A 27,517-nucleotide genomic window follows, 5' to 3' on the forward strand; every position below is an offset into this window, starting at 1 on the left:
TTGAAGGAGAGCATCATACTGCAGCCCAGCAATTCTCTAGCTTACAAGTAGCTGGAAATGATCCAGTGGTCCTTTGCATTTCTCTCTCTCCCTCCTCCCCATCTTTTCTTTGACCCACAGCTCCTCCTCTCTAGCCCCCTGTCCCACCTAACTCCGGCATTATTAATATTTTACAGCTGGATACTCGTGGTCATTGGACAGACTGCAGTGCAGCAATTTGATAAGAAGCTGGGGATAGATCTGAAAACGATCACACTGCCACCACTGTACTGAGGACCAGCACGTCTCAAGTAGGACTCAGGTCAAGCTAAGGAGTCCCTTAAAGTTTGCTATATTTACAACGGCAGCATGGATGTCTTCAAGAAAGGTTTCTCCATGGCTAAGGAAGGTGTGGTGGCTGCTGCAGAGAAGACCAAGCAGGGTGTGACGGAGGCTGCAGAGAAGACCAAGGAGGGGGTCATGTATGTGGGTGAGTGAACACAAGTTAGGTAGATGAGAAAACAATACTGCATGTTGTGTGTAAATGTATTTCCCACACTAATGACCTTCCCTTTAGCAGTCGCTCAGACCTGCCCAACCCATTAGTTAATAAAATACTGCCACATATCAGCAATTCAGTTATTCAAATGACTATGGAGATGTAGCACAGCCAGTTCTGAGCATTCACAAAAAAAATGAGATCATTGTGGAATATTACCCAAGGTTTTCTGCATTTGTCATCTTTTTATTCAGAAAATATAATAAAGTTACTATAACAGATTACATATAAGACATCATAGAAGTCAAGTCTGGGCTTCTTATACAAGGTATTATCAGATCTGTGGGCTTTTAATCAGAAATTAAGAGGGGGAGATGTAGCAGAGCTAAGTTTATCATTTGGCTCATGTCCGCAGAATATGAAAATTCATAATAGGACTGCAAGTAAACAGTTATTCTAACTTGGTGAGATAGCAAATTTAGCTTTATATATACAGAAATACATACATGTTTATTTTGAGATCGTATAATGTTATTTTCAGCAGTTTACTAGTGCTTGTAAGGCGTGTGCCCAGGGTGCTGTGTGCCAGTGGGGGCACCAATAAGCCAGCCTGGCTACGGTATTCAGATACAGGGCTAGGGCAGCAAACTGAATCTATGCCCAGGGAGAAAGAATGCCGAGCTATGACCCATATGTTTAACTTATATAATGTATTAAGTCTTTTTGATAATATTGACTGATGAAGATGTAGAAAGCTCAACCCTACCCACTCTCTGCATGCCATGCTGAGATGACTGCAGACTCTCAATGGTCATTATTAGGCTGCAGAGGATTATCTCATATTAAAGCATACAATTGGGACCTATGATCCATTCATATGGGAGCTGTCCAAAGTGCTGATCGCTGGCTACAAATGGGGCGCCCATTCAATGCCTGCAACTGCAAAAGTGTTTACATGGAAAAAGTCTTGTATGTTTTGTGACGTTTTAGATGATTAATTATAAGATACTGAAGTGATTATATAGTGACTGACTAATATACATTATATATATAACAGAGCTAGATTTTTCTAATGGTTCTAGTATGTACTGTGAGCTAAGGTTGTCCAGAAAGAACAGATAACACACATGTCAAATGAGAAGCTCAGCTCCCCTACATCCGTATATACAAATATACATCAGTAGTTGAACTTTAGCATAACTAGTAATATACTAGCAATAGAAATGATATAAATGTAATTTATGTGACTAGATCTAAGAATGATATTCTAAACTACGTGGACTTCAGATAATTTAGCAAAATTGTTTCTGTGAAATCACTAAGGACTTAAACTGGTTTGCAGTATCATTGGGTGGGGCAGATAAAACAATGTCTGAGGAGGGATGAGCCGGGTGCGGCAGATACTGCAGGACAAACTATTATTGGGTATGTGTTTTCTTTTTATGCAAAATTGTCTATTAACAAAGTAAAATATGTATTAGCAGCACTCACACTGCACAGCAGATCATATCTAGTAAACCATTGTCTGTCTATTTCGTACCTATATTCATATTCTCTCTATATATATGTATATATGTATATAAATATAGCGTATATCCCCCTCCCTGTTTTGAGCTAAAGACTATGATACCCACATTGACAATTACTTTTATAAACTGTGTAGATTGTAGCCTTCATCCACAATATTCCAAACTTCTGAAGTCAGGATACATATAGCTCTATTGACAATGTCATCACAGTGCCTCTTGTGGCTTACTTGGGTATTAGTAGTATAGCTGACTCATTGGGCCTTCTACATCATACAAATAACACATTTGATTTAGCATTTTCATTATAAAGTAAAAGAGTAACTTATCAATGGGGCACTATCATTTTTTTTCCACACTGACCCCAATATATATATATATAACAAAGTTCATTGTTATATTCAATTACTTTCTATTTACCCATCCTTTTATTCCTCCATCTCTTAACGGAGCTTGAGTGCATTGTCTACTATTATTTTTATGTGTTCACATGGTGCAGATTTACTGCAGATTTGCTGCAGATTTTATACACATTTTTTAAGCCAACCTCAGAACTGGATCCAAGATAGCAGACCTATAAGACCTTCCTTTATATATTTCTTTTTGGTTCCGTTCCTGGTTTTGGCTTAAAAATACATGCAAAATCTACAGCAAATCTGCGCTGTGTGAACAAGGACTTAGGCTGGGGCTGCACACACACATTTTGTTGCCAGATTTTCCAATTTTAACTATTGTGTGACAGCTACAGTCCACAGTTTTGTGCAGCTCAATGTATACCTCTGGACTGCAGCAGTAACTCAATAGTTAAAATTGGAAAATTGTGCTACAATTAATCCTAGGAGTGTAATCCTAGGAGTGTATACAATCTATGTGCATGTAAATATTCTTAGATATAGATTAAACTTAATGGACAATAAATGAACATGGAAAACAGAGAAATGTTGTTAACAATAAAGGGAATCGAACCTAAGAAAATGCTGTCTAAAAATCTGAACTTGTGTTGCGGCTTTCAGATGATTTACTCTCTCCATAGAAACCAGAATCAATCTATTTGAAACCTCCTGACATATTGCTGCAAGACAGAACAAGCCGGCTCTGGCGTCTTTCTGTCCATGTACCAGCGAAAGCTGCAGAGATTTGGGTGCGGCTGCCATGCCCTGTTCAAGCCAATTATCCCCACACCTACAGGAAATCTCATTACTCTGGGAAAGTAAAGTAGTACAGGGCTGGCCCAGCAGAAATGAGGACATGTATGTTCCACTATTCAGAATCCTGTTACACATGTGACATGACCTGATACTACAATTAGACAGTCAATAATGATGAAATATATATACAGGGAAGAAAAAAAGATATTAGATAAATGACTTGGGCTGCCAGAAATTGTATAACACTTGTTGGCACAAATCATCCAGATAATCTGGAATCTCACAAGACCATAAAAAGACTAAACAAATGTATATAGAAATTCTGGATTATCGGAGGCCATGAAAAGTATATAAAATACTTGTAAGAGTAGAAAAGTCCGCTGGACATTCCAGACATTCGAAGAGTCCAGCATATTGGATTGCATGAATACGCCAGTAGTGGGCGGTTGGTTTTATACATTTCTAAATATATATGTATTCAATAGAATAAGGCCTCATACACATGGCAGAGCTGTGATCAGTATCCTATATGGAGGCACAGAAATCTTGTGACTGTATTATGTAGCCATAGGCACTTTGTGCACCCCCATATAGGGCTTCTATACTGCGCCGTATTACAGAGATATTCTCCCCTAGAATACTACATAGGGGCAAATAGAGTCCCATAGAAGTTTTTGGCACTGTATTTTGGTTTTGTACAAATCTGAGGTCTTTTACTGATCTATAATGTATTGATGGACAACAGGTAAGTTAAGAAATCCTGCCTCTTCCCTTCCACCATCTCAATCCCCAAGAGAAGTGGTGAATAAAATAAGGTATATAGATGGCAACACTTTTCTATATAGGAATGAGTAAATGAGATCACTTATATACAATGTCTTTCTCAAAACCAAACATCAAAGTGATAAACTATCCCAATTTTCTTTCGTAGGCACCAAAACTAAGGAGGGTGTGGTGCACAGTGTCAACACAGGTGGGTCAAATAACACCAATAACACATGCAAAAAATAAAAATGTATCTGATCTAGTATTTGTCCCAGGGTTTATAAATCAGATGAACTGTGTTTTTAATGTGGTCAAGATTACATAGAAGACTTTATTAAAGAGTATGTCCAGCTTTGCAACCATTTTTTTCTTTTACTGCTCAAATGTTTCTAAAGTATAACATGAAGCAGCTTTGAAAATAGTCTTGATTAAAAATTTCCTACCGTTTTTGTGTGTACAGCTCCTGTGCACAGCAAGCGTAATCTCGCGAGATCACGCTGTAAATGACAGCACAGCGTGATCTCGATGTGCTGTGCTGCAAGTCACACACGAACGTTACCGAAGTGTCGGGATTGTAAATAGACATCCCGTCCTGGTTGGAGGTGATGTCTATTTACTGTCAGGACACTGCAGTAATGTTAGTGTGTGTGTATGTGGCTGTACATTGTGATCTAATAAGATCACTATATTCAGTGTAAATGAATGGAGAGAAGTGTATGACGCTGATTGGTCACTGATTGGTCAGCATCATACACTTCTCTCCACAACGCCCATTTGGCCAAAAAGTAAAACACGCCCAGTTGGGCATTAAGAAAGTCATTAGCATAAAGCTAAAATCGCTCATAACTTGTTGAAAATAGATTGTTTTTCTAAATAAAAACCACTGTTGTTATCTACATTACAGCGTCGATCACATTATGTAGGAGATAGGGCACTTATAATCTGGTGACAGAGACTCTTTAAGGTTCTGCTTACACGGACTGACTTGGGCCGTGTAAACGAGTTCCGATCAACAAGAAAGCTCATTGATTGGCGCTCGTTTGCTCCTTTTACAAGGAGCTAGTATGAGGACGAGCACTCGTTACTCCGATCGCTCGTCCTCAGACATTTCTATCATGTCAGCAGCACGTCTTCCTGATTACACAAGAAGATGTGATGCCGAGAACAATAATATTTTAGACATTTAAAACTATACAATCAGCCGATGAACGAGCGTTAATTAGATACTCATCATGTTGGCAGTGCATGTCCCCGATTACACAGGAAGATGCGCTGCCGACAACGATGATTTTTAATTCTGCACGAAACAACAGATCAGCCGATGAACGAGTGTTTGCTTATTCATCGGGAGATTGTTGCCCTGATCACACAGGGCAATGGTCGGGAACGAGCGTTACGCCAATAGTTGGTGGGTTTAAAAGGATAAGGGAATATGACCATTATCACTGTCCTTGGTACACATTCTGCATGTTGAGTTGTTAAAAATAACTGTACTAGACGTAACATGAAATAAAATATACCATCAACACATTATAACTAAGTAAATGTCTAGTTGCTATTCCGATGGCTATAAATAGTTTACAAGAATATGTTTTGTTGCTGACTTCATTGGTAATGAAGGAAGGGAAATCATTGATAGTCAAAACATGGTTTTCCAGGAAAGATCCTACTGTGTTGGAGGAAGTTATTGTTCAAATATTTACTCGTCATTTCTTTTGTTGTCATTTTTAGTTGCTGAAAAGACCAAAGAACAGGCCAATGTGGTGGGCGGAGCAGTGGTATCCGGTGTAAACCAAGTGGCAACAAAGACTGTAGAAGGAGCGGAGAACGTTGTATCTACGGCCGGCATTGTAAAAAAGGTGATCTGTTCTGTGCAGCTGAACTGTGGGAATTTATACATATAAGTAAATGATAAATCACAGGATCAATATAGAAATATACTCACGGTTGTAGTTATAGGGGGTGCAGAGGGAGCCGTCTCATCCAGAACCTGGTGCCCAAGGGGGCCTAGTGGTTCCTTTTCCACATATGAAGACACCAGTATTATAAGGGTGCTGTCACATGTTGTGGGCTTGCATTGTATTTCTGCGGCGTAAGAATACGCCGGGGTAACCTACAATGTATATGCCTATGAAAAAAATATTCTGCAACGCAGACAGATTTCTCTAGTTCTTCCCCTGCAGAATATTTTTCCCGTAGACATATATTGCAGTTTTCCGCAGGGTATGTTTACGCTGCCGAAATACAATGCAAATACTTCACCCTAAATGGCACATGGTCTTCTATGGAATTTTGGTCAGCATGTTGGTTGAATATAGAAAGTTAGACAAATCGCTTCACACATAATTATTCAATGCGGCAGATTTCTTGTTAAGTGAAATGTAAAACCCAAAGTATCATATATTCGATTGAAATGTTAAAATTTCACAAATACATTTTAATTGCACTCATGCTTTTTATAATTAAATATTTACCAAAAAGAAAATATCTCATGACAAAAGGAGTAAAACTAAAGTTCAACTGTAAAAATAATCTTAAAATGGTATTGCGAGTGAACAGTGTGTGGCCTGCCACTAGAGGGCAGTGTTGTAGTACTAGTATCATGTGTTTCAAATATCATTCCACCTAGAACACTAGACATCCATTCTAACATCATGGTGCAATGAATGGATTTAGGATATACAGTCCTGAGACATATCACTTTTTCCAACTGAAATGAAGAACATCTATCTAGGATCAAAGCTCCATGAAAGATTGCATAACAATAATAATACATATGATATTAACCCTCAGATTACTGGCAATAGTGAAATATACGACTAGGATGCTTTGCAGCAAGTACCACATTAAAGCATGTCCTAGCTTGTAGTTTTTTTTTGCCCAGGCCAAGTAAACTATGAAACTCCAGAAGGGAGTGTTTAGAGCAATAGGTTTCTCTTTTTAAATCCACCCTTCAGCCGTACCCTGGGTAAACCTGTGCTTTAGGCCGCTTTCACATGGCAGTATTTTGGTCAGTATTTTGTATCAGTATTTGTAAGCCAATGCCAGGAGTGGAGCCTACACAGAGAAAAAGTTTCATGGAAATTGTTAGGACAAGTGGGTTGTGGACCCACTGGCTGCTTCACTGGTTTGGCTAAGGGCCACCTCTAAGGGCGTTATCTAAGTAGCTTCCCCGGTCTTCACCCCTTAAACCTTGTACGCTGATCTTGACTTCGCTGCTGGGAGACTACCAGGTCGATACCTCTTGAGGTGGTTCCGGTGCGAGTAGCAGCTGACCCAGAAGACCAGGATACAACGGTGTAGTGCACTGAGGGTACAGGCACTGGCAGATGATACCTTGGCAGATAGATGCGGATCAGAATACACAGTTCTTAATAGGCAGGAAACTTCAGGCTCGTCACAAATAGTGAGGTACAGACTGGCAGCAGACAGCGGGATGCAGACTGTAGTCAGATACACAGGATACAAACTGGTAGTAGGCAGCAGAAGGTAGGCTGATAGCAAATAGCTGGACACAGGATGGCAGCGAAAAGCTGGATACTGGCTGATAACAGATAGCTGGATACAGGCTGATAACAGATAGAATATTGGAGGTGTCTTAAATAGTCCAGGAGCAAACAGGAATTTGTACATGAGTTTTTGAATTGCGCGCGCCCTGGGCCTTTAAAAGCACGTGCCCTAGGAGCTATGGCTGCGAGCAGGCAGGAGAAGACACCATACACCAGCTACCGGAGGACCAGGCTACCGGTGGAGTCGGTACGTGACATGGCAGCGGGACCGATGGAACGGGCGGCACCCGCCTCTGGCGTTACAGAAAGATTTATACTTCTTCCATGGTATTACACACTCCTGGTTTGATCCCAGAGATAATACAACGCGCTGATCCTTTATACTTTCTCTCCCATTATGATCCAGACTTCGTTTTGGCCTTAAAAACTGCATAAAAAAAAAAAAAAAAAAAACCTGAACAAAACCTGCATCTTCTGATTTGTCGGGAATTCGCTTATAGGATGCACTTCATCTAGGCATTTAGTGGAATTGCACCCACTCAGTGGCGTAGCTATAGGGGTCGCAGCGGTCGCACTTGCGACCGGGCCCCTAAGCCTGGGGGGCCCACGGGCCCCCGTTGCCATACTGTATGCTTCCAAAAAAAATCTTCTTTGCCGTAAAGCCGGCACTTCCCGGTTACGGTCACATGGTACACTTAGTGTACCATGTGACCGTGTTGTCACGTGACACGTCTTCCGGACAGTGGAGTGGAAGAGTCGGTGCCGAGGACTCCAGGTGAGCTGCAGTCTGTGTTGTGTTGTAATGTATTGTGATGTAATGTGTTGTGATGCCTTGTAATGTATTGTATTGTGCTGTTTGCGGTGGAGAGGGGGGGGGGGGGGGGCCGTTAAATCACAGCCCCCCCCTCCTCTCTCCACCGCAAACTTCACAATACAACACAATACAGTATAGTACACATGACTATGAGAGCGGGGCTGCGGCTGTGTAATACAGCCATTGCCCCGCTCCTGAGTCCTGACATGTGCGCGCCGTCAGCATGATGTGATGCGGCCGGCGCTGCACTAATGATCTGCGGCACTGAAGACAGAACATGGCACCCCCATGTTCTGTCTTTAGTGCGTGAACCCCCGCTCATTAGTGCAGCGCCGGCAGCATCTCCTCATGCTGACCGCGCGCGCACTTACTGTCAGGAGCGGGGCGATAACTGTATTACACAGCCGCAGCCCCGCTCTATAACGGCGGAGATCAGAGGAACCTCTCATCTCCGCCGCTATTCTCCTGAATGCTGCAATCAAAGCCGACTGCAGCATTCAGGGGAAAATGAGAAGGGGGGGGGGGGGATGCCCCTGGATCGTGTCACAGGGAATTCCTGTGACGCGATCGAGGGCCATACCATATATGGGCAAACAGCCCTGGGGTCTATTGAAGGACCCCAGGGCTGTCTTACCATATTTCCTGTTAGGGCATACTGAGGTATGTCCTAACAACTGCCTGTGTGCTATCCGTCCACAGGCTAATGTACTGGCACATATCTGATATATGTCAGTACATTAAAGTTTAAAAATAAAGTAAAAACAAAGTAATGTTAAATAAAAAAACACACATTCACCTTTTTTACAATAAACATTAAAATAGGTCTCAATACATAAAATATACACATATTGGGTATTGGCGCGGCCGTAATAACCTGCACAACGTTTTTTTTTGCATTATTTGTGATGTGTACGCTGTAAAAAAATAAAATAAACTGCTTTCTATCACTTATTGTGAGGCACGAGGTGTGATGAATTTAACCTCCATGTGCCTCACATTAATAGTAATTAACCCCATCATGTTCCTTACACATTAACCCATTATGACTGAGAAACATGATGGGGTTAATCACTATTAATGTGAGGCACATTCAAAATTCATCATCACGCCTCACATTAGAAAACGAAAGACCTTTTTTTTTGTATTACTGTAAACGAAGTATCTGTATCAAAGTCCAAATTTTGGTATCGTGACATCCCTACACTGTGGGTCGCGTCCCCCTGGGGGTTCGTGTGAAGACCTCCGGGGGGTCGCGAGTCACTCACCGAGGTCCCGGTTCCATTCAATCCTGGAGCAAGGAGCTGGCATCTTCTTGATCCAGCATTCACTGTGCCCTGAGCGGCTCGACGCAGGCAGGCAGGATGTGTTGACATCATCGCGCCTGTCTGCGCTGAGTCACTCATAGCACAGACCGGAGGAGGCGAAGGATCCTCCACCCGACGTGGGAACGGGGATAGGTAAGTAATTATGCTATTTTTTTTATTATGCACATATGGGGGCATTATACTGTATGGGGGCTGATATTGTGTGGGGGGCATTATACTGCATGGGGGGCTGATAAGGCATGAGGGCTGATAAGATGGGGGGGCATTATATTGCATGGGGGCTGATATGGGGGCATTATACTGCATGGGGGGCATTATACTGCATGGGGGGCAGATATGGCATGGGGGCTGATAAGATGGGGGCATTATACTGAATGGGGGCTGATATGGGGGAATTATACTGTATGGGGGCTGATATGGGGAGCATTATACCGTATGGGGCTGTTATGGGGGGGCATTATACTGTGGGGGCAGCTATGGGGGGGAATTATACTGTGTGGGGGCAGCTATGGGAGCATTATACTGTGTGGGGGCAGCTATGGGAGCATTATACTGTGTGGGGGCATTATACTATGGGGGCTGTTAGGCAAAGCGTCTGGGCATAGGCATGCATAGGGGTCTGATGATAATGATGATGGTGGTGTTGTGGAGTGGTAGGGGGGCCCAAGCTGAATTCTTGCACCCGGGCCCATGAGCCTTTAGCTACGCCCCTGCACCCACTTAATGGATTGAAGCTTCTGCAAGACCCCTTTAATAAAGATAAGTGGTCTGTCCTGGTGAGATACTGCCACAAAACTGCAGACATTCATATTAATTAACTAAATGTCCTCTGAGCTCCCACAATGCACTGCTCCCTAGTAATCATGATAGGAACCAGGAGAAAGAGGTGCCACAAAGCTCCTGGGTCCAAATGTAAAATCTGTAACTGCCCCCCCCCCCCAAGTTTATACCTAATTTATAGTACTGATTTCCCTATGGGAAAGACGTGCCTATTGGAACCCCTCAGGCTCCAATATACAACAGCAACCTCTGCTTCCCCTATAATTATATCTCTTTACACATCTAAACGATTTCTTACATGAAGTCCATATACTTGCGTCAAAGGTGCTCTGACATCAAATGGGTTACTGAAAGTTGCATGTATTTAACACAATGATAATTGTTCAGCGTAAAACTTTTATCCAATTTGGTATTCACTGCGAATTTAGCGTGTTTTGCAGTATTTACCGAACCCTTAAAAATTGTTGTTTCAGCACTGGAATATTATATGGAATACTCTTCATAGAGATAAATAAAGTCTAGTCTGGATCCGAAATACAGATCCCTGCTATCCCTGCATATCAGAGGCACCCAGGACCCGCTGATACTGAGCCCGTCAGTGCCACGAGACTGACAGATTCAGGTCTCAGCCCAAGATACAGCTGCTCTGTATACAGAATACAAAGCAACTGTATCTCAAAAAGTAAAAATCATTTTTAATAAAAAGTTGCACAAAACACACTGATAGCCTCTAAATATGGATCATTATACTTCTTATAGACATCAACAGAATGTAAAATATGGATCTTCTATATTGAGAATACATCTCTGTATTACGTATCTGTATTGACTCCATTGACTATGAGCAGAATATGGATCTAAATTGTTTAGTTTGATTGATCATTTGCGATAAATTTGATCCAAGGCTCAAACTGTCGCATTATCAGCCATGAAAATGTTCAATGTTTCATTTATCTAATATGCATGTGTTCAGAATAAGGTCCGGAGCTGTATCTCCGCCATGTTTTCCCTCACACATTCACTTCCCACAGCAGTTTGCATTTTCCTACTGCAGACATAGGGTTCAATGCACACATTAGACCCATAGACACAGCCTTGTGGAACTTACTCAGCATGTCCCCAAAAACACAAAAGAAACCAGAAAAACCCCTTTATGTTCATTGTAATGTATTTTAGTATTTTAAGGTGGAATGACGTGCAGCTTGTATGGCTCACACATGATCATAAGATATGCAGTGATGAAATCCTATGGGATAACTCCCTGTTCCATCCTAATTATCTGTTTGTGAGAACTTTAAGTCTCAGTTAAACTAGTCTGTGCTGGAAAAACAGGTACGGGAGGGAAGCTGTGCCCAATAATGTGGAGGTGCAGCATTATGATGAAATGGGTGTACCGAATGAAGGACTATATGATGAATAAGTAATATTTAAAGACAACCTGTAATCATCGGCATACCTGACATATTAAAAGAACAATGGGAATTATCATTTAGATCATCACATTATAGTAATTCTCTAACTATGGCATCAATAGTCATGTGGTCTTCCCTATGTCATCGTTTTATCCACATACTTACAACCCCTAAGTTATTTGTCATTACCTTCCATTTACTCTGTATCAAAGATTTGAGACATTTAATTACTCCAAACTTCAGATATTACATTTGATTTAGGAATCAAAAGATAATTCCATTGTGATCTTATGTCTAGGGAATTAACAGGTAACCAAGGTATCCCATAGCAAAACTTGCAAGTGGCCCTGACCTACCGGGACATGAAAGGTGTAGGGTATGTTCAGACATGGCAGAACTGCTATGGATTTGCGGTGCCGTGGTTTGGGGCTACACCTTCATGTCCTCTCTCTAGAACTGCACCTTCCCTTTGAGTGGAGGTGGACTCTTTAAAGGGCTTATCCAGGATGTAAAAATTGATGGCCTATCCTTAGCACTGCAGCCCCTTCAAACAGCTGATCGATCGGGGGTGGTCCTGATCTCAGTACCCGCACAAAATATTGATGGCCCATCCTAAGGATAGTCCATCAATTTTAAATTCCCGGATTACCCCTTTAATTGTTAGGCCTTATAGCAGCTGCTGTGCCTGCTTCCCTGGTAGTTCTATGCCCATGCAACAGACACATGGGGTTTCATGAAAACTTGTTTTCTGCAGCCAATGTAATTGGATGACTGCTGTAAATCAGGAGTCATAGGAGTATATAGGAGTGGGGATTCCAAAAATATTATAGCAGTCAATTAATTATTTAGGCATTCCCTAAAATCTTATGTAAAATGGCTCAAAAGCAGAGGTTACTCACAGCAACCAGTCAGCCAATCAGATTCGAGCTGATAGTTTCTGGATATATATTTGTTGACTAGGTGGAATATAGATTGACACTGACATACCTTGACCATCCATAAATGACATATTAAAGAGTTTATTTGTTAGGAGACAATTCATTTATACATATCTGCTTCTCCTATATATTGCTAGCCTCCTTCATATTGGTCTGAAATGTTTAACATGAGGGTTATATAAGTTCCTTTTTTTTTTTATTATTGTAGGAGGACCTCGTACACCCAGAAGACGCTGCTGCAGACGAACCAGCTGTGGAGGCCACAGAAGCCACTGAGCAGGTATGAAATGTGTCCAAAAGAGCCCCCTTTAACCCTTGACAATCCATTCACCCACCTTACTGGGTCCCTACTTAAGATGAGCGATTTTCATGAAATTAATTTTAAGTCTAATTCGGTTTGGTCTGAAAACTTTGCTGTAAATCAAAAATGCCCGATTGCCCTGAGAACTCGCATATTACTCTCTGAAGTCTTTTAGGACTGTATCCAAACCCTTTTAAGCTCTTAAATGCCAAGCCAATATTAGTAATGTGAAAGTGACAGCGATATATGAGGGTAGAGCAAAGGTAACTGCAGAACATTTTGGAAAGGTTGCCTTGGTCATGTGATCCTTTTTCTAATCTGTGAAATGGCAACCGGCGCTCACTCATCTCTAGTCGTACAATGTGGGCAACGCTTATCACTTGAAAGACGGCTGCACACAGAGTGCTTATGGCTCTCTTATATGAAGACATAGGGGACTCTGTGTGCCACCGTACAGGTCTGCCATATGTACGAGGTCTTAAAAGAACACCACGTACTACACTTGCAAAACCTCAAATACCTGTAAGATTTAAGCCCTCATTTGAAAGTTATGCAAGTGTCAGTTATAAGAGCTACATTGCAAACCCGAAAACACTTAATAAGTGATTATGGACAGATATAAGGAACACCACCAATGTCCACCAAAATGTCAATATTTAACGTAAAAAATTCAGATATTTTGTTTCATTTTACTATATGTAAATATACATTTATCTCTCAAACTCATGAACAGCATTTTTCCGGTAAGAGTTACTACAATTTAGGATGCAGTTCATAAAAGTGTCCACTTGGAGTGCTCATGTACAAGTTTCTTAACTCATCCTAAATGTCAGGGCCTTCATCATATACTTGCAAAGTAGAATGTACTTTTGACTGGTGATTGTGGACCAATAAATTAGCATTTATATAATTTTACAGTTAAAAAATAACAAGCTTTTACATAGCAGCACAACACTGTAAAACCTGAAACATATTTTTACAAGAAATGATCAACCAGATTTAAGAGTCATAAAGTTACATTACAGGAACAATGTAAATATTTAATACTAAATGCAAGTCACCTCATAGCTCAAACATGATGTTGTGAAATTCCATAAGCTGATTAACAATGTATACAGTTCACAATGATGGTGTTATAGCAATTATTTATTAAAGAGGTTGTGTTCTTAGGACAGCTCCTTCTTTTTAAGGATTCGTTTTAATGAGAGTTTCTGTAGGGCTAGAACTCCACAATGATTTTTAGCAATGTGACGCTCACGGTAACGTGTCGTGTCATACGACCTCAGCTCAAAAAGTCACGCAACAATGGGTAACATTGGGTAACCTGCATTTTTACCACGCATGCTGCATGGTCAAAAGTCCAATAGGAGCCCTAGCCTTAAATCGCAGGATTATTGCAAATTCAAGGTTTCTCTATGGAAAGACTAAAATGATCTAGTAAATTAGACAGTTGTGATACAAACTGATTAATACAGATCATGTAAAAAAAAGAAACTAATGTGTGAACCTAGCCTCGCAGGGGAAGATGGCATGCTTCGGCTTCTCCTCTATTACAAAAAAGCTTAAAATATTGTGTATCATCTCAGAAACGACACCAGTTTGCTAGCTTAAAAAATTTGCATCATGGCCCAAAAGTTGCAATTTGCGTTGAAAATTGCAGCTTTTGGGTATTTTACGTAGCCCTCCCAACTTCTCGAAAAGGAGGTGGGGCTTAAAAATGGACGGAACCATCGCAACCTAACAAATTTAATATAATTTACGCCAGAAAGCTGTAAATTATAGCGGAAATCTATGGCAGCTCCTAGCTGGCGTATACTTTACTTTGTGGGTCCGTGTCAGGCCTCATACCTTGCCACCCCCGATCAGACTGATGGGGGATCAGACAATAAAAAAAGTTAAATTAACTTTTCCTCGGGTCCCCTCAGGCTCTCACTACTGGCCACAGCTCATACAAAGCACTGATGCCGAGCAGCGTCAGAACGCTGTATGCGAGGCAGCAGTCAGGACGTTGACACATAAGGCTGCTCGGCATTTAAGACCTTGTATGACCCGTGGCAGGTAGTGAGAGCCTGAGGGTACCTGGAGGGAAGAAGTGAAGAGGAGTAAAGAGGTGAGTATACATTTTTTTTATTTTAATGTCCGATGGGGGGAATGGATGGTGCACGGCCATGGTTGTTGTGCCACAATTGTGTCGCACAGCCTCTTCTATCTGTGCACCACATTGATTTATGTTAGCAAAAGGTAAAAAATGGCTGAATGGAGTATGATCAGACTACGCAGTGTTTGTTTGTTGTCTGTTACTATGGAGACGCATCAGTAGACACAAAATGGCAGGAAATTTAAAATCAAGACTATTTGCAAAGTTTCTTCATTTATCAATTTAGATGCATTGAGGCAATAAACATATTTGGTTGGGAAGATGTACAAATTTTTCAAGCCCCTTTCACACCACGTTTATCTCTGTACTTTTTCGATGTACTATTACAGGACTGTACAGAAACAGGTTATAAACCCTTCACGCACCACGACGTAATAGCATGTTCTGGTGCGGGGGTTGATGTATGGAGCGTTCTCACACACTGAGCCTGCTTCAAGCGCTGTGGGTGTCAGCTGTGCATTACAGTTGACACCCGGGAGTAATGGCCAGGCACAGCGATTGAGCTGTTCCTGGCCGTTTAAGCCATTAAATTCTGTGGTCAATCGCAAGCATTAAAAAGAGAGAGGTGGCCGATGGTTGTCATGGCAGCCCAGGGGGCTAATGAAGGCTCCCAGGCCTGCCTTCACTCTGCATCTGTTAAGCTGTGCCTCTGACAGGGCTTAACAGAAGCCTGTGAAAATGGCAATATACTGCAATACATTATTATTGCAGTGAATTGTACCAGCGATCTGACGATTGCTGGTTAAAGTCCCCCTGATAAAATATGTAAAAAAAGGTTTAATAAAGTTTTTAGCAGTGACATATTTTTTTTAATTAACATTTCCAAAAATCCCCCTTTTCCAATTTTTCCTCTAAAGTAATGTAAGAAATAAAAATAAACAATATTGGTATCACTGCAATCGTAAACGTCGGAACTACTACAATATAGCATTATTTAACTCACACGTTGAACACCTTTTTTTGGTCACCTTAGCTCTCAAAAAAAATATAATAAAAAGTGATCAAAAAGTTGTATGTATCAAAAAAATAAGCCCTCACACCGCTCAATCAACAAAAAAAAAATAAAGTTATCGTGTGGCAAAACAGTTTTTTTTTTAACAAATAGTTTTTTCTTTGTAAAAGTAGTAAAATATAAAAAAAATCGATATAAATTTGGTATCACTGTAATTGTATTGAGCCGCAGAACAAAGTTAAGTTGTTTTTTGACCACATGGTGAAAGCAGTAAAAACAAAACCCAAAAAACAATGGCGAAATCTCAGTTTTTTCCAATTTAAGCCCGCAAATCATTTTTCATTAGTTTCCCAGTACATTAAATGGTGCCAATAGAACCAACTACTTCTCCTGCAAAAAATAAGCCATCAGATTACTCCATTGACGGAAAAATAAAAAAGTTATGGCTCTTTGAAGGCGGGGAGTGGAAAACGAACATGAAAAAGCAGAAATTGGCTCAGGCCTGAAATATATATATATATTTTTTTAAAGGTTAAAGAAAAGAGTGTGGTATGAAACAGGCCTTACATTGACATAACTGGATGCATATTGACTTCAATGAGAGATATTGCCATTTTTCTAATCCGATGTGGTGGCCATTTATGCAAATGTGACAACAGGAAGTGCAAGGAAATTGTCTGTCACCTTTGAATTAGCTTCTCAGAAACTGATGGTGAATTGTAATCTTGTCAGCCTATTTATAGAGGCTCTGTCACCAGATTTTGCAACCCCTATCTGCTATTGCAGCAGATCGGCGCTGCAATGTAGATTACAGTAACGTTTTTATTTTTAAAAAACGAGCATTTTTGGCCAAGTTATGACCATTTTTGTAGTTATGCAAATGAGGCTTGCAAAAGTCCAAGTGGGTGTGTTTAAAAGTAAAAGTCCAACTGGGCGTGTATTATGTGCGTACATCGGGGCGTTTTTAATACTTTTACTAGCTGGGCGTTCTGATGAGAAGTATCATCCACTTCTCTTCACAACGCCCAGCTTCTGGCAGTGCAGATCTGTGACGTCACTCACAGGTCCTGCATCGTGTCGGACACATCGGCACCAGAGGCTTCAGTTGATTCTGCAGCAGCCTCGGCGTTAGCAGGTAAGTCAATGTAGCTACTTACCTGCAAACGCTGATGCTGCTGCAGAATCAACTGTAGCCTCAGGTGCCGATGTGTCCTCGCTCGTCTGACACGATGCAGGACCTGTGAGTGACGTCACAGCAGTGATCAGGCAGAAGCTGGGCGTTCTGAAGAGAAGTGGATGATAATTCTCATCAGAACGCCCAGCTAGTAAAAGTATTAAAAACGCCCCGATGTACGCACATAATACACGCCCACTTGGACTTTTACTTTTAAACACACCCACTTGGACTTTTGCAAGCCTCATTTGCATAACTACAAAAATGGTCATAACTTGGCCAAAAATGCTCGTTTTTAAAAAATAAAAACTTTACTGTAATCTACATTGCAGCGCCGATCTGCTGCAATAGCAGATAGGGGCTGCAAAATCTGGTGACAGAGCCTCTTTAATTGATAACAAATTGTCTCCATTTAATTAGTTTCACAGTAACTGATAGTAAAACGGTCAACCAATATGGCTGCACTTCCTGTTGTCACGTTTGCAAAAATAACTGCCGCAACAAAAATAAAAAACACCAATATCTCTGTAACTACCGTATTTTTCGGACTATAAGACACAATTTTTAGCAAGAATAAATCTTGCTAAAAAGTCCCTGCTTCTTATAGTCGGCAGTCAAGGGACCCTGCAGCACCGGGCCCCCTGACCGCTTCTTACTTAACCCCTTTCCGATCCATGATGTGCACATCATTGAGCGGGGAGGGGATGATGTTTAAAGCGGAGCGGGCTCACACGCTGAGCCCGCTCCATAAACTGCAGGTGTCAGCTGTGTTTTACAGCTGACACGCTGCTCTAACGGCCAGGCACAGAGGTGGCGCTGTTACTGGCTGTTTAACTAGTTAAATGCCGCGGTCAGTAGCGACCGCGGCATTTATAGGGGTCTTCTCATGAAGGACATTTATGACAAATCCACAGGATATATTCCAAATAATAAAGTATTTGAAGCAGAACAAATCCCGATATCAGGAGCGGTGTCATGCTGTGAAATCAGACAAACCCAGTCTCATATAGTGTAATCCTCAGCAAAAGCATGATTGAACAGCTGCACACGTCTCCCAAATTTCAATCAATATATTATTTTATTGGTCAAACATCCAGTAAAAAATGGCAACGTTTCGACCCGTGACAAGTGGAGGGTCTTTCTCAAGCCTAGCTTTGATTGAAATTTGGGAGACGTGTGCTGCTGTTCAACCATGCTTTTGCTGAGGATATCCGCAAGGTATGTCATAAATGTCAGATAGATGCGGGTCCCACCTCTGGGACCCGCACCTATCTTTAGAAAAAGGCCCCATAAACCCTGTTGTATCTTGCTCGGCTCCGCTGTCTCCCGGCCACTTCCTGGTTACATGGTCGAGTTATGGAAACAGCGTAACTCGCTGAGCTACGCTGTTTCCATTTATCCCATACAACTAAATAGTAGTTACGGAAACAGCGTAGCCATTCACTACTATGGGAGTTACGAAAACGGTTATGCTGTTTCCGTAACTCATCCATGTATTGCAGTGTATTGTACCAGCGATCTAATGAGCCCTAGGGGAACTAATAAAATGTGTAAAAAAAAAAAGTTAGAAACAACTTTTCCCATTCTTCCCCAAGCAAAATGTAAAAAAAAAATTGGTATCGCTGCATCCGTAAAAGTCCGAAACTATTACAATATAGCATTATTTGACACACACAGTGAACAGCATAAAAAATAAATAAATGTAAAACCCCAGAATCGTTGTTTTTTGGTAACCATAGCGCTAAAATGAATCAAATAAAAAGTGATAAAAAAAAATTGCATGTACCAAAAAAATGGTGCTAATAAAAACAACAGCTCGTCCTGCAAAAAATAAGCCCTCACACAGCTCAAACGATGAAAAATATAAGTTATGGCTCTCAGAATGTGGTGAAACCGAACAAATTATTTTTTTTAACCTATAGTTTTTTCTTTGTAAAAGAAGTAAAATATGATTTTTTTTTGCCGTATTTTCTGTCTAAAACCTGGATGCGTCTTATGGTTCGAAAAAATACAGTAAATAAAACAAAGTTACCACAATTGGCGCTGCTCTATTCTCTGACGGTAATTCCCACCAACAAGACCACATTTTTGCTACCAGGAAGCAACAATCTGAGATGTGGCTGTCTAAGTTGAAAAAGCTTGTAACATAATTTGATAGAAATTATCTCTGGTAAATGCGTTGTCATGTTCTACAGGTGGAAAATGCATGCCAACACCTTTTTCTATCCAATTAAATATGTTGTGAGATGGGCAATAAACAAAGTTATGGCGTTCCTTAAAGCTTAACTCCAGTTGTACTAGCCTGCCCGAACTGACATCAAGGGTGGAGTGATGCTCCTGCATGTTGGATGGTACAGTTGCCGCGGCAACAGACCTCTATAAAAGAATTAAGGGGCACTAGCCAAGGGCCAAATAAGATCATATCGGCGGACGATTAACAATGCCATCTTCCACACTTCATTAGGAATGGCTGTATGTGTCTGGCTGTGAGTAGCTAATAGTATCTAATTTTCATTATATATACGCTTTGTCAGGGCCGATTCTAGATTTTCTGCTGCCTGAGAAAATGGAAATGGCACCCCACATCTTGATTGACATCGCCCTGGCTGTTCTACATCACTACCAGCCTCCTCCAACTCTTGCGGATGCACCAATGCCTTGCACTCCCCTGGCATGCGTGGTGCAGCGATGAAGAGTACACCTAGCTGCACGGTTTGTGTCCATGGGGTACAAGGCAATGCCGCATCCGAGAAAGTTGGAGGAGACTGGTGGTGATGTAGAACAGGCAGATGGATGTCAATCAAGCATGGAAAGGTGGGTTTGGCGTCAGGACTGTGTGACGCTTCAGGACAGCGGCACCGCCCCAATGACCCTATAATGAGTAATTAGCATATAGCGTGCGTTTTTAAAGTTAATTTTATAGATTTTCCTGCATCTGAAAATAACATACAGGGGAATGTTTGGAAATATTGTGAGGTCATGTAATACCGCATGGTGGCGGTTCAAGGGGTTAAAAACTATCTGACAGGTTCCCATTAAATGAAATGCAACAATTCCATCTGTCCTGCAATTTTGTTATTATAAATATATCCTATATAATTACAGCGCCTGACATATATAGGGCACCAGAACCAAGCTCAGTACATGTAAACAGCACCAGAACAAAGCTCAGTACATAAATAAATACAGCAACAGAACCAAGCTCAGTACAAAAATAAAGCACCAGAACAAAGCTCAGTACATAAATACAGCACCAGAACAAAGCTCAGTACATATATACTGCATCAGAACAAAGCTCAGTACATAAATACAAAACAAAGCTCAGTGCATAAATAAATAAAGCACCAGAACCAAGCTCAGTACATATATACAACACCAGAACAAAGCTGAGTACATATATAATGCACCAGAACCGAGCTCAGTACATATATACAGCCCCAGAACCAAGCTCTGTACATAAATACAGCACCAGTACCAAGCTTAGTATATAAATACAACACTAGAACCAAACTCAGTACATAAATACACTAGAACCAAGCTCAGTACCTATATAAAGCACTAAGAGCCAAGGTCAGTACCTATATACAGCACCAGAACGGAGCTCAATACATAAATACAGCACCAGAACAAAGCTCAGTACATATATACAGCACCATAACAAATGCAGCTCAGTGCAGAGATCATTTGCAAATTCAATGTAACCTCTGCTGTATAGGTTTGTAAGGCGTAAAACTGCAGCTCCCATCATGGCCCGAACAATGGTAAGGATATGCTGGGAGTTGCTGTTTCGCAAAATGAATCATACCACCCATCATCTCGCTACAGATCTTACAGTGACTACAGTAATGATTAGACACATAATAAATAATTACATTAAGTGAATCACAGATTCTAGTCGTTCTTTTCCTCTTTTCTTCTCCATCTGGTCCAGACATCTATAATGAGCTCTCCTGGCCACGGACCATTTCTGCAATTTGCCACTCAGATGTCTTCAGCTTCACACTTTGCAAACATTTCAGCACCTATAAACAAAGATAAAATTCTCATGGTGCCACACACTACACCCCTAAATGTAATAGCACCATACACTGTGCCTCATTATATAATAGCACCATACACTGTGCCTAATTATATAATAGCACCATACAGTGTCACACCCACACACCCACACCCACCCACACACACACACACACACACACACACACAAATACATGTAGATGGTGCCCCTCATAGAGACCCCTGTAGACAGTGCCCATCATAGAGCCCCCTGTAGATCGTGTCCCCATACATAGTGCCCCCTATAGAGCCTCCTGTAGATAGAGCCCATTGAGCCCCTGTAGATATTGTCCCTGATAGAGCCCCCTGAAGATAGTGCCCCCATAGAGACCCCTGGAGATAGTGCCCCACATAGATCCCCTGTAAATAGTGCCACCATAGATCCCCCTGTAGATAGTGCCACACATACAGTCCCCTGTAAATAGTGCCCCACAAATAGCCCCCTGCAGATAGTGCCACAATAGATAACGCCACTGACACTGTTAACTCAAAAAAACAAAAAACTTTACATACTCTAACAATCCCATTTCCACACCATCCTCTACAAACGAAGGCCTGCTCTTTTCTGAGAAGGTTTGTGGAAAGGCGAATGACGTTATCACCCTGCTTGCGTCATTGAAAAGCACTGAATGGCATGTCCCTTGCCCTGACATTCAGCAACTTTCAATGAAGCGAGCGGTCTGATGACGTCATCGCGGCACTTGCGTCATTCACCTCCCACAGACCTGCTTAGAAGAGAGCAGGCCTGCGTTGCTTTTTTTTTTTGAGTCAACAGTGTCTGTGGCATTATCTATTGAAAGGTACTGAATGGCAGGGCAATGCCCTGCCAGAGAGAGCACCAGTGATCCGTTTAATTGGATCTGCGTCCTATAGACGCAGATACAATTATAGTGCAGGACTGGATGGCAGCACTTGGTTTCAGTGGCGCTGCTGCCCCCTCAGAGAGGCAGCAGGCCGGCAGCGACCTGAGGCGTGATGCTCACTTTGCCTCATGGACGGTGCGGCTCAGACCTTTACACAGTGCTGGTCTGTAGTGGTCATTAGTGGATACATCTTGTATTCCCTGTTCCAAAGACCTCCTTTAAGGGGTAAATTGATTTGGGATCAGGAAAGTCTGACAATAAGCAGGAACATTGGAATGAATAAGAGAGAAAATGGGCTTAAATTATTTGAATTAATGAAAATAAATTGATCTTAAATAGAATGCTAAATATATTTATTCTTTTTTTTTTTTCAGGCTGGTGATGCAGAGATTTAGTAATTTGTTCTTAAGTGCTGCCAAAATCCTTAAAGATATATAGCTAATACAAGAGCAGGAAAGCCATTAATTACACAGCTGAAGATATCCACCCATCATTCGTCGCACTGTTTATCACGAAGATTTACAAATTCACCTTCTTCTGATATATATGTTCATTTAAATTAGTATCATAGCAGTTGCCAGAAAATGTTTGCTAACCTTTTGGAATGATTGGGATTTCATAATCAAATCCTAAAATGTCAATTAAATCACATAGTCTTACTTGACGACATTTAACAGTACCATATTTTTATTGAATAAATGGCTTCAACAGTTATGGTCATTGTTAATATAAATTGTATGTGAACAACTTAGCAACCAGTGGAACCTCATAATTAAACTTCATGATCACCACCCGTGGTCAATTCTTTCGATATGGAAAATTCAAGACAACAGATTATATGAATTGCTAGAGATGTCAGCAGATTAATAGCTAGCTAATTATTGTTTAAGGATTCTAGAGCGCTCTACCATGAGTCTGCTGTACACGATTTGATCCACCATGAGTCTGCCATACACGATTTGCTCTACCATGAGTCTGCCATACAGGATTTGCTCTACCATGAGTCTGCCATACACGATTTGATCTACCATGAGTCTGCCGTACATGATTTGCTCTACCATGAGTCTGCCATACACGATTTGATCTACCATGAGTCTGCCATACAATATTTGATCTACCATGAGTCTGCCATACACTATTTGATCTACCATGAGTCTGCCATACACAATTTGCTCTACCATGAGTCTGCCGTACACGATTTGTTCCACCATGAGTCTGCCGTACACAATTTGATCCACCATGAGTCTGCCGTACACGATTTGATCCACCATGAGTCTGCCGTACACAATTTGATCCACCATGAGTCTGCCGTACACGATTTGATCCACCATGAGTCTGCCATACACAATTTGCTCTACCATGAGTCTGCCATACAGGATTTGCTCTACCATGAGTCTGCCATACACGATTTGATCTACCATGAGTCTGCCGTACATGATTTGCTCTACCATGAGTCTGCCATACACGATTTGATCTACCATGAGTCTGTCATACACTATTTGATCTTCCATGATCTCTCTCTCTCTCTCTTTCTCTCTCTCTCTCTCTCTCTCTCTCTCTCTCTCCCTCTCTCTCTCTCTCTCTCTCTCTCAATTAATTTTATTTTAACAACTGACTGCAAGTATCTGTTCCAATGTCATTACCTTAGATGGCTAAATATATTTTAATAAATGACCTTGATTATTTGTGCAATAAAAATAGGGCAATGTTACTTTAATAGAATCTTCTATATTGTAAATTGCATGAAGATCAGAGAACATTCATGAAGAAATCAAGAAAATTCCAATGGGTCAACTTTTTTTCACAACTGTAGCACAGGTGTATTATATCTGTTTGTACATCACTGATTTATTTTCACTTTGTTCTATAGAATAAATTCAACATTTCACAGAATTTTTCATGTCTTCCTTGCCATGTATTAAGAACGTGGAATGTGATCTCTCAATACTAACAGCATTTGTTATTTCATCTGTCCTACTTGTCAGGTCTTTGTCCTAAATACTCTGCCTGTGAAACTAATGTCTGCCATTGGACCTATACTATACATTGTACATTTTGTGTTGTTATATTTTTAGCATATTAGTAGTTTGACGCGCATGTTGGAAATTATCTTTCATAATCACACAAATAAATAAGTTTAATGTGTAATTCTTCCTGAATGTCATAAAAGAAAATCAGTAACACAAAAATATATTGTGACAGACACTTCTAAATGTGTTTAAAACATTACTGAAGACTTGCAGACCCAATTTTTTTAGATTCCCAATACAGTGTGGGCCTCCATTGGGAAAATTGGAAATTAAACCTTTAGGGTAAGTATAATGTATTACATCACGCACTGTAGGCACATTTGTCATACTTGTATATAACTGCAGACACATCTTAGGCTTCGAGCTATAGCTTTAGTTTTTTGTTACGTGTCTCCTCAGGCCCATGTCATCATTGTAAGGGTGTAGTCCCACGTGGCGTAATTTTCCATAGGGAAAAATCCGGTGTGGAAATGTACACCTATGGGTTGAAACAAAATTCACAACACATACATGGTTTACATTTCTCTGTGTCTTCTGTATGTGTTCTGGATTTTCTTTCATTCTGAACTGAAATATGCAACAAAAATCTGCAGCAAATTTGTCACAAAATCTAATCTGCAAAAGTAATTCTGCTGTGGAATTACTGTTGAATATTTTGGGCCATATTTTTATGCCACGTGTAGCTGCATCCTAACTCATTGCTTACAGATTAGCTCTTTCAGCAAGACAACCCTTAGCCAAAATCCACATGTAGTGGGAGAAATCGGGTTCGGCTTTTGCCACAAGCCCGAGGAGATTCTGCAGCAAAATCTGCAGATTCACCAAATATTTTACCCTATAGACTGAAGGGGTGAGCTCCGTGGAGAAAATATATGAGAAATCCGCGACATGACCTTAATTCCGGATGGATTTTTTTCTGCTACAAATGTGTCTGCCCTTACTTTGGCTTGAATTTGGTTAAGGACTACAATTTATCATGAAACAAATTTAATGCAATATTGCAACATGCTAGTAAAACTCTTGGCAGGCTGCAAATCATACCACAACCGATGACTGGCCAAGCACAGACAAATATAGCATAGACATCTCATGACAAAGTATCACAAAATCATGTTCTTTTTCAAAGCTGGTTATCTCGCACCACACATCTCAGAATATGTTGAAGTATGGGGAAAGGTAAGGCAGGACACATCTGTACATGTGGATGGGGTTTTGAAAGCCTCCTCCACATATATTATACTCTCCTTTGGTGCGGAATCCGCACTGCAGGTCTGCAGCAAATTCGTTATGTCTAAACTCAGCCTAAGGGTAAGGCCACATGGGGTGGCAATGACATGGCCATGATGCAGCCGAAAACCGTGCCGGCATTCTATTTGGCAAGGTTTTCAAATTGCTTTTGTAATGGCCGTGCATTGTTGTTGGTAAAGCTACTATTTACCTGCAAAACAATGCATACATTAATGAATAGACCCTTATTGCTACACAATTTTGCAGTTAAACAGCAGTTTTACCAGTGCCCCATGTCTCCAAGCCCCATGGGCCGTATCCTTAGGGTAAGTCCAAACGTAGAGCCCTGGACCTGGTTGTGACAAGGCCAACAACCATGCCGCCACCATTTTCGGCGTGGCTGTCAACTAGCTTGTTAATGGCCACGCGTTATTACGGGTAAAGTGGCCCTTTACCTGCAAAATTGTGCGGCCATTAATTAATACACCATTTATGGCCGCACGATTTTGCAGGTAAAGGGCCGTTTACCAGCAATAATAAATCTGCCACATGTAAATATACTCTAAAGTTTCTTCTAGGTCAAAATCCAATTGCATCATATAGATTAAAATACACTTATGAGATATCTAAGGAAAGCATTGCTTAGTTGTACCTAAAAAATGTATTCTTCATAGTGACAAATAATAAACACAAGAATAAAATTGTGTAACCCATCAGGTAAATTTCATAGCCAAACACCAGGCAAGAATTGGCGGAAAAACAGCAGAATCTAATATTCCAGACCAATGTCCTTGGCCAAGCAGTAAAAAAACCCCATTAAATTAAATATTCTTTAAATACATATTATCTCAGTATTGTCTGCTTCCTTTTTGCTGGTTAGTGGAAAAAGTGTTAACTATAGATATCTGCACTTTAAAAAAATAATAATATCTAAAGTGGTATGTGCAAATACACTATATGGACAAAAGTATTGGGACACCTAAACATTACACCTGCAGAAGCTTTTATGATATCCCATTCTAAATCCATAGTCATTAATATGGAGTTGGTCCCCCATATTGCAGCTAAAAACAATTTCCACTCTTCTGGGAAGGCTTTCTACAAGATTGTGGAGTGTGTCTGTGGGAATTTTTGCCCTTTCATCAAGAAGAGCATTTGTGAGGTCAGCAGGGGCGGATTATAATGAGGGCAATCTGGACAAGTGCCCAGGGCCCGAGGCTGGAAGGGGGCCCAGTTCGCCCCGGTTCGCCCGTACTGGCTGTTACATTTACAGCCGGTTCAGAGAACCGGAGTGAAGCGGGACCTCTCACCCAATTATATGCACATCCTTAGGATGCGGATACAATTGCTTACTGTAGCGCTGGCGAGACAGGGAACTATCCGTTCCCTTCCTCCCATTCTGCGATTTACTAATGACATAGTTGGTGCGACGATGTCCTCACGCCGACTGCGCCATTACACTGGGTGACGCCCTCTGGTCTCTGACCAGTCCTGCGGCGCTGGAGGAAGAAGCGGGAATGGGGACAGGTGAGAATGTTTTTTTTTTGTTCTGGGCAGCGTTGGGGGTAAAAGATGCAGGGGGCATTATCTACAGAGGACATTGTAAGTGGCGCTATCTACAGGGGTCATTACCTACTTATGGCATTGCAACTGGCACAATCTACAGGGGGCATTATCTACATAGGGCAATGTAACTGGTGCTATCTACAGGGGTCATTATCTACTTAGGGCATTGTAACTGGCACTATCTACAGGGGACATTATCTACAGAGTGCATTGTAACTAGCGCTATCTACAGGGAACATTATCTAAAAAGGGCATTGTAACTAGCATTATCTACAGGGGGCATTTTCTACAGAGGGCATTGTAACTGGCACTATCTACAGGGGGCATTGTAATTATCACTATCTACAGGGGGCATTGTGACTGTCGCTATCTAGAGGGGGCATTGTTAGTGTGTGTGGTGTTTTACTTTAAAGTGTTTGACACAATTTATTTCAGGGGCGCAGTGTATAATACTATTATATTCATGAGCACAGTGTATAGTACTATTATATTCAG

General features: G+C 41.1%; 1 protein-coding gene across 1 annotated transcript; it reads left to right on the forward strand.

Moving 5' to 3' along the window:
• SNCG (synuclein gamma) lies at positions 1-24,092 on the forward strand. The gene is made up of 5 exons (XM_075841720.1): positions 1-469; positions 4,084-4,125; positions 5,649-5,776; positions 12,904-12,975; positions 22,574-24,092. Exons 1-5 carry the CDS (start codon positions 349-351, stop codon positions 22,592-22,594), a joined length of 384 nt encoding a protein of 127 aa, XP_075697835.1. The 5' UTR covers positions 1-348; the 3' UTR covers positions 22,595-24,092.
• The last annotated feature ends 3,425 nt before the right edge of the window (positions 24,093-27,517 follow it).

The sequence above is a fragment of the Rhinoderma darwinii genome, chromosome 11 (assembly GCF_050947455.1).
Source record: "Rhinoderma darwinii isolate aRhiDar2 chromosome 11, aRhiDar2.hap1, whole genome shotgun sequence".
NCBI lineage: Eukaryota > Metazoa > Chordata > Amphibia > Anura > Rhinodermatidae > Rhinoderma > Rhinoderma darwinii.

What these genes read in the sequence shown, in the direction of transcription:
- SNCG (XM_075841720.1), top strand. Translation starts at nt 349, where the DNA reads ATGGATGTCTTCAAGAAAGGTTTCTCCATGGCTAAGGAAGGTGTGGTG. An exon ending in GGAGGGGGTCATGTATGTGG is followed by an intron (nt 470 to 4,083) that starts GTGAGTGAACAC and finishes TTTCTTTCGTAG; the next exon opens with GCACCAAAACTAAGGAGGGT. An exon ending in GGTGCACAGTGTCAACACAG is followed by an intron (nt 4,126 to 5,648) that starts GTGGGTCAAATA and finishes TGTCATTTTTAG; the next exon opens with TTGCTGAAAAGACCAAAGAA.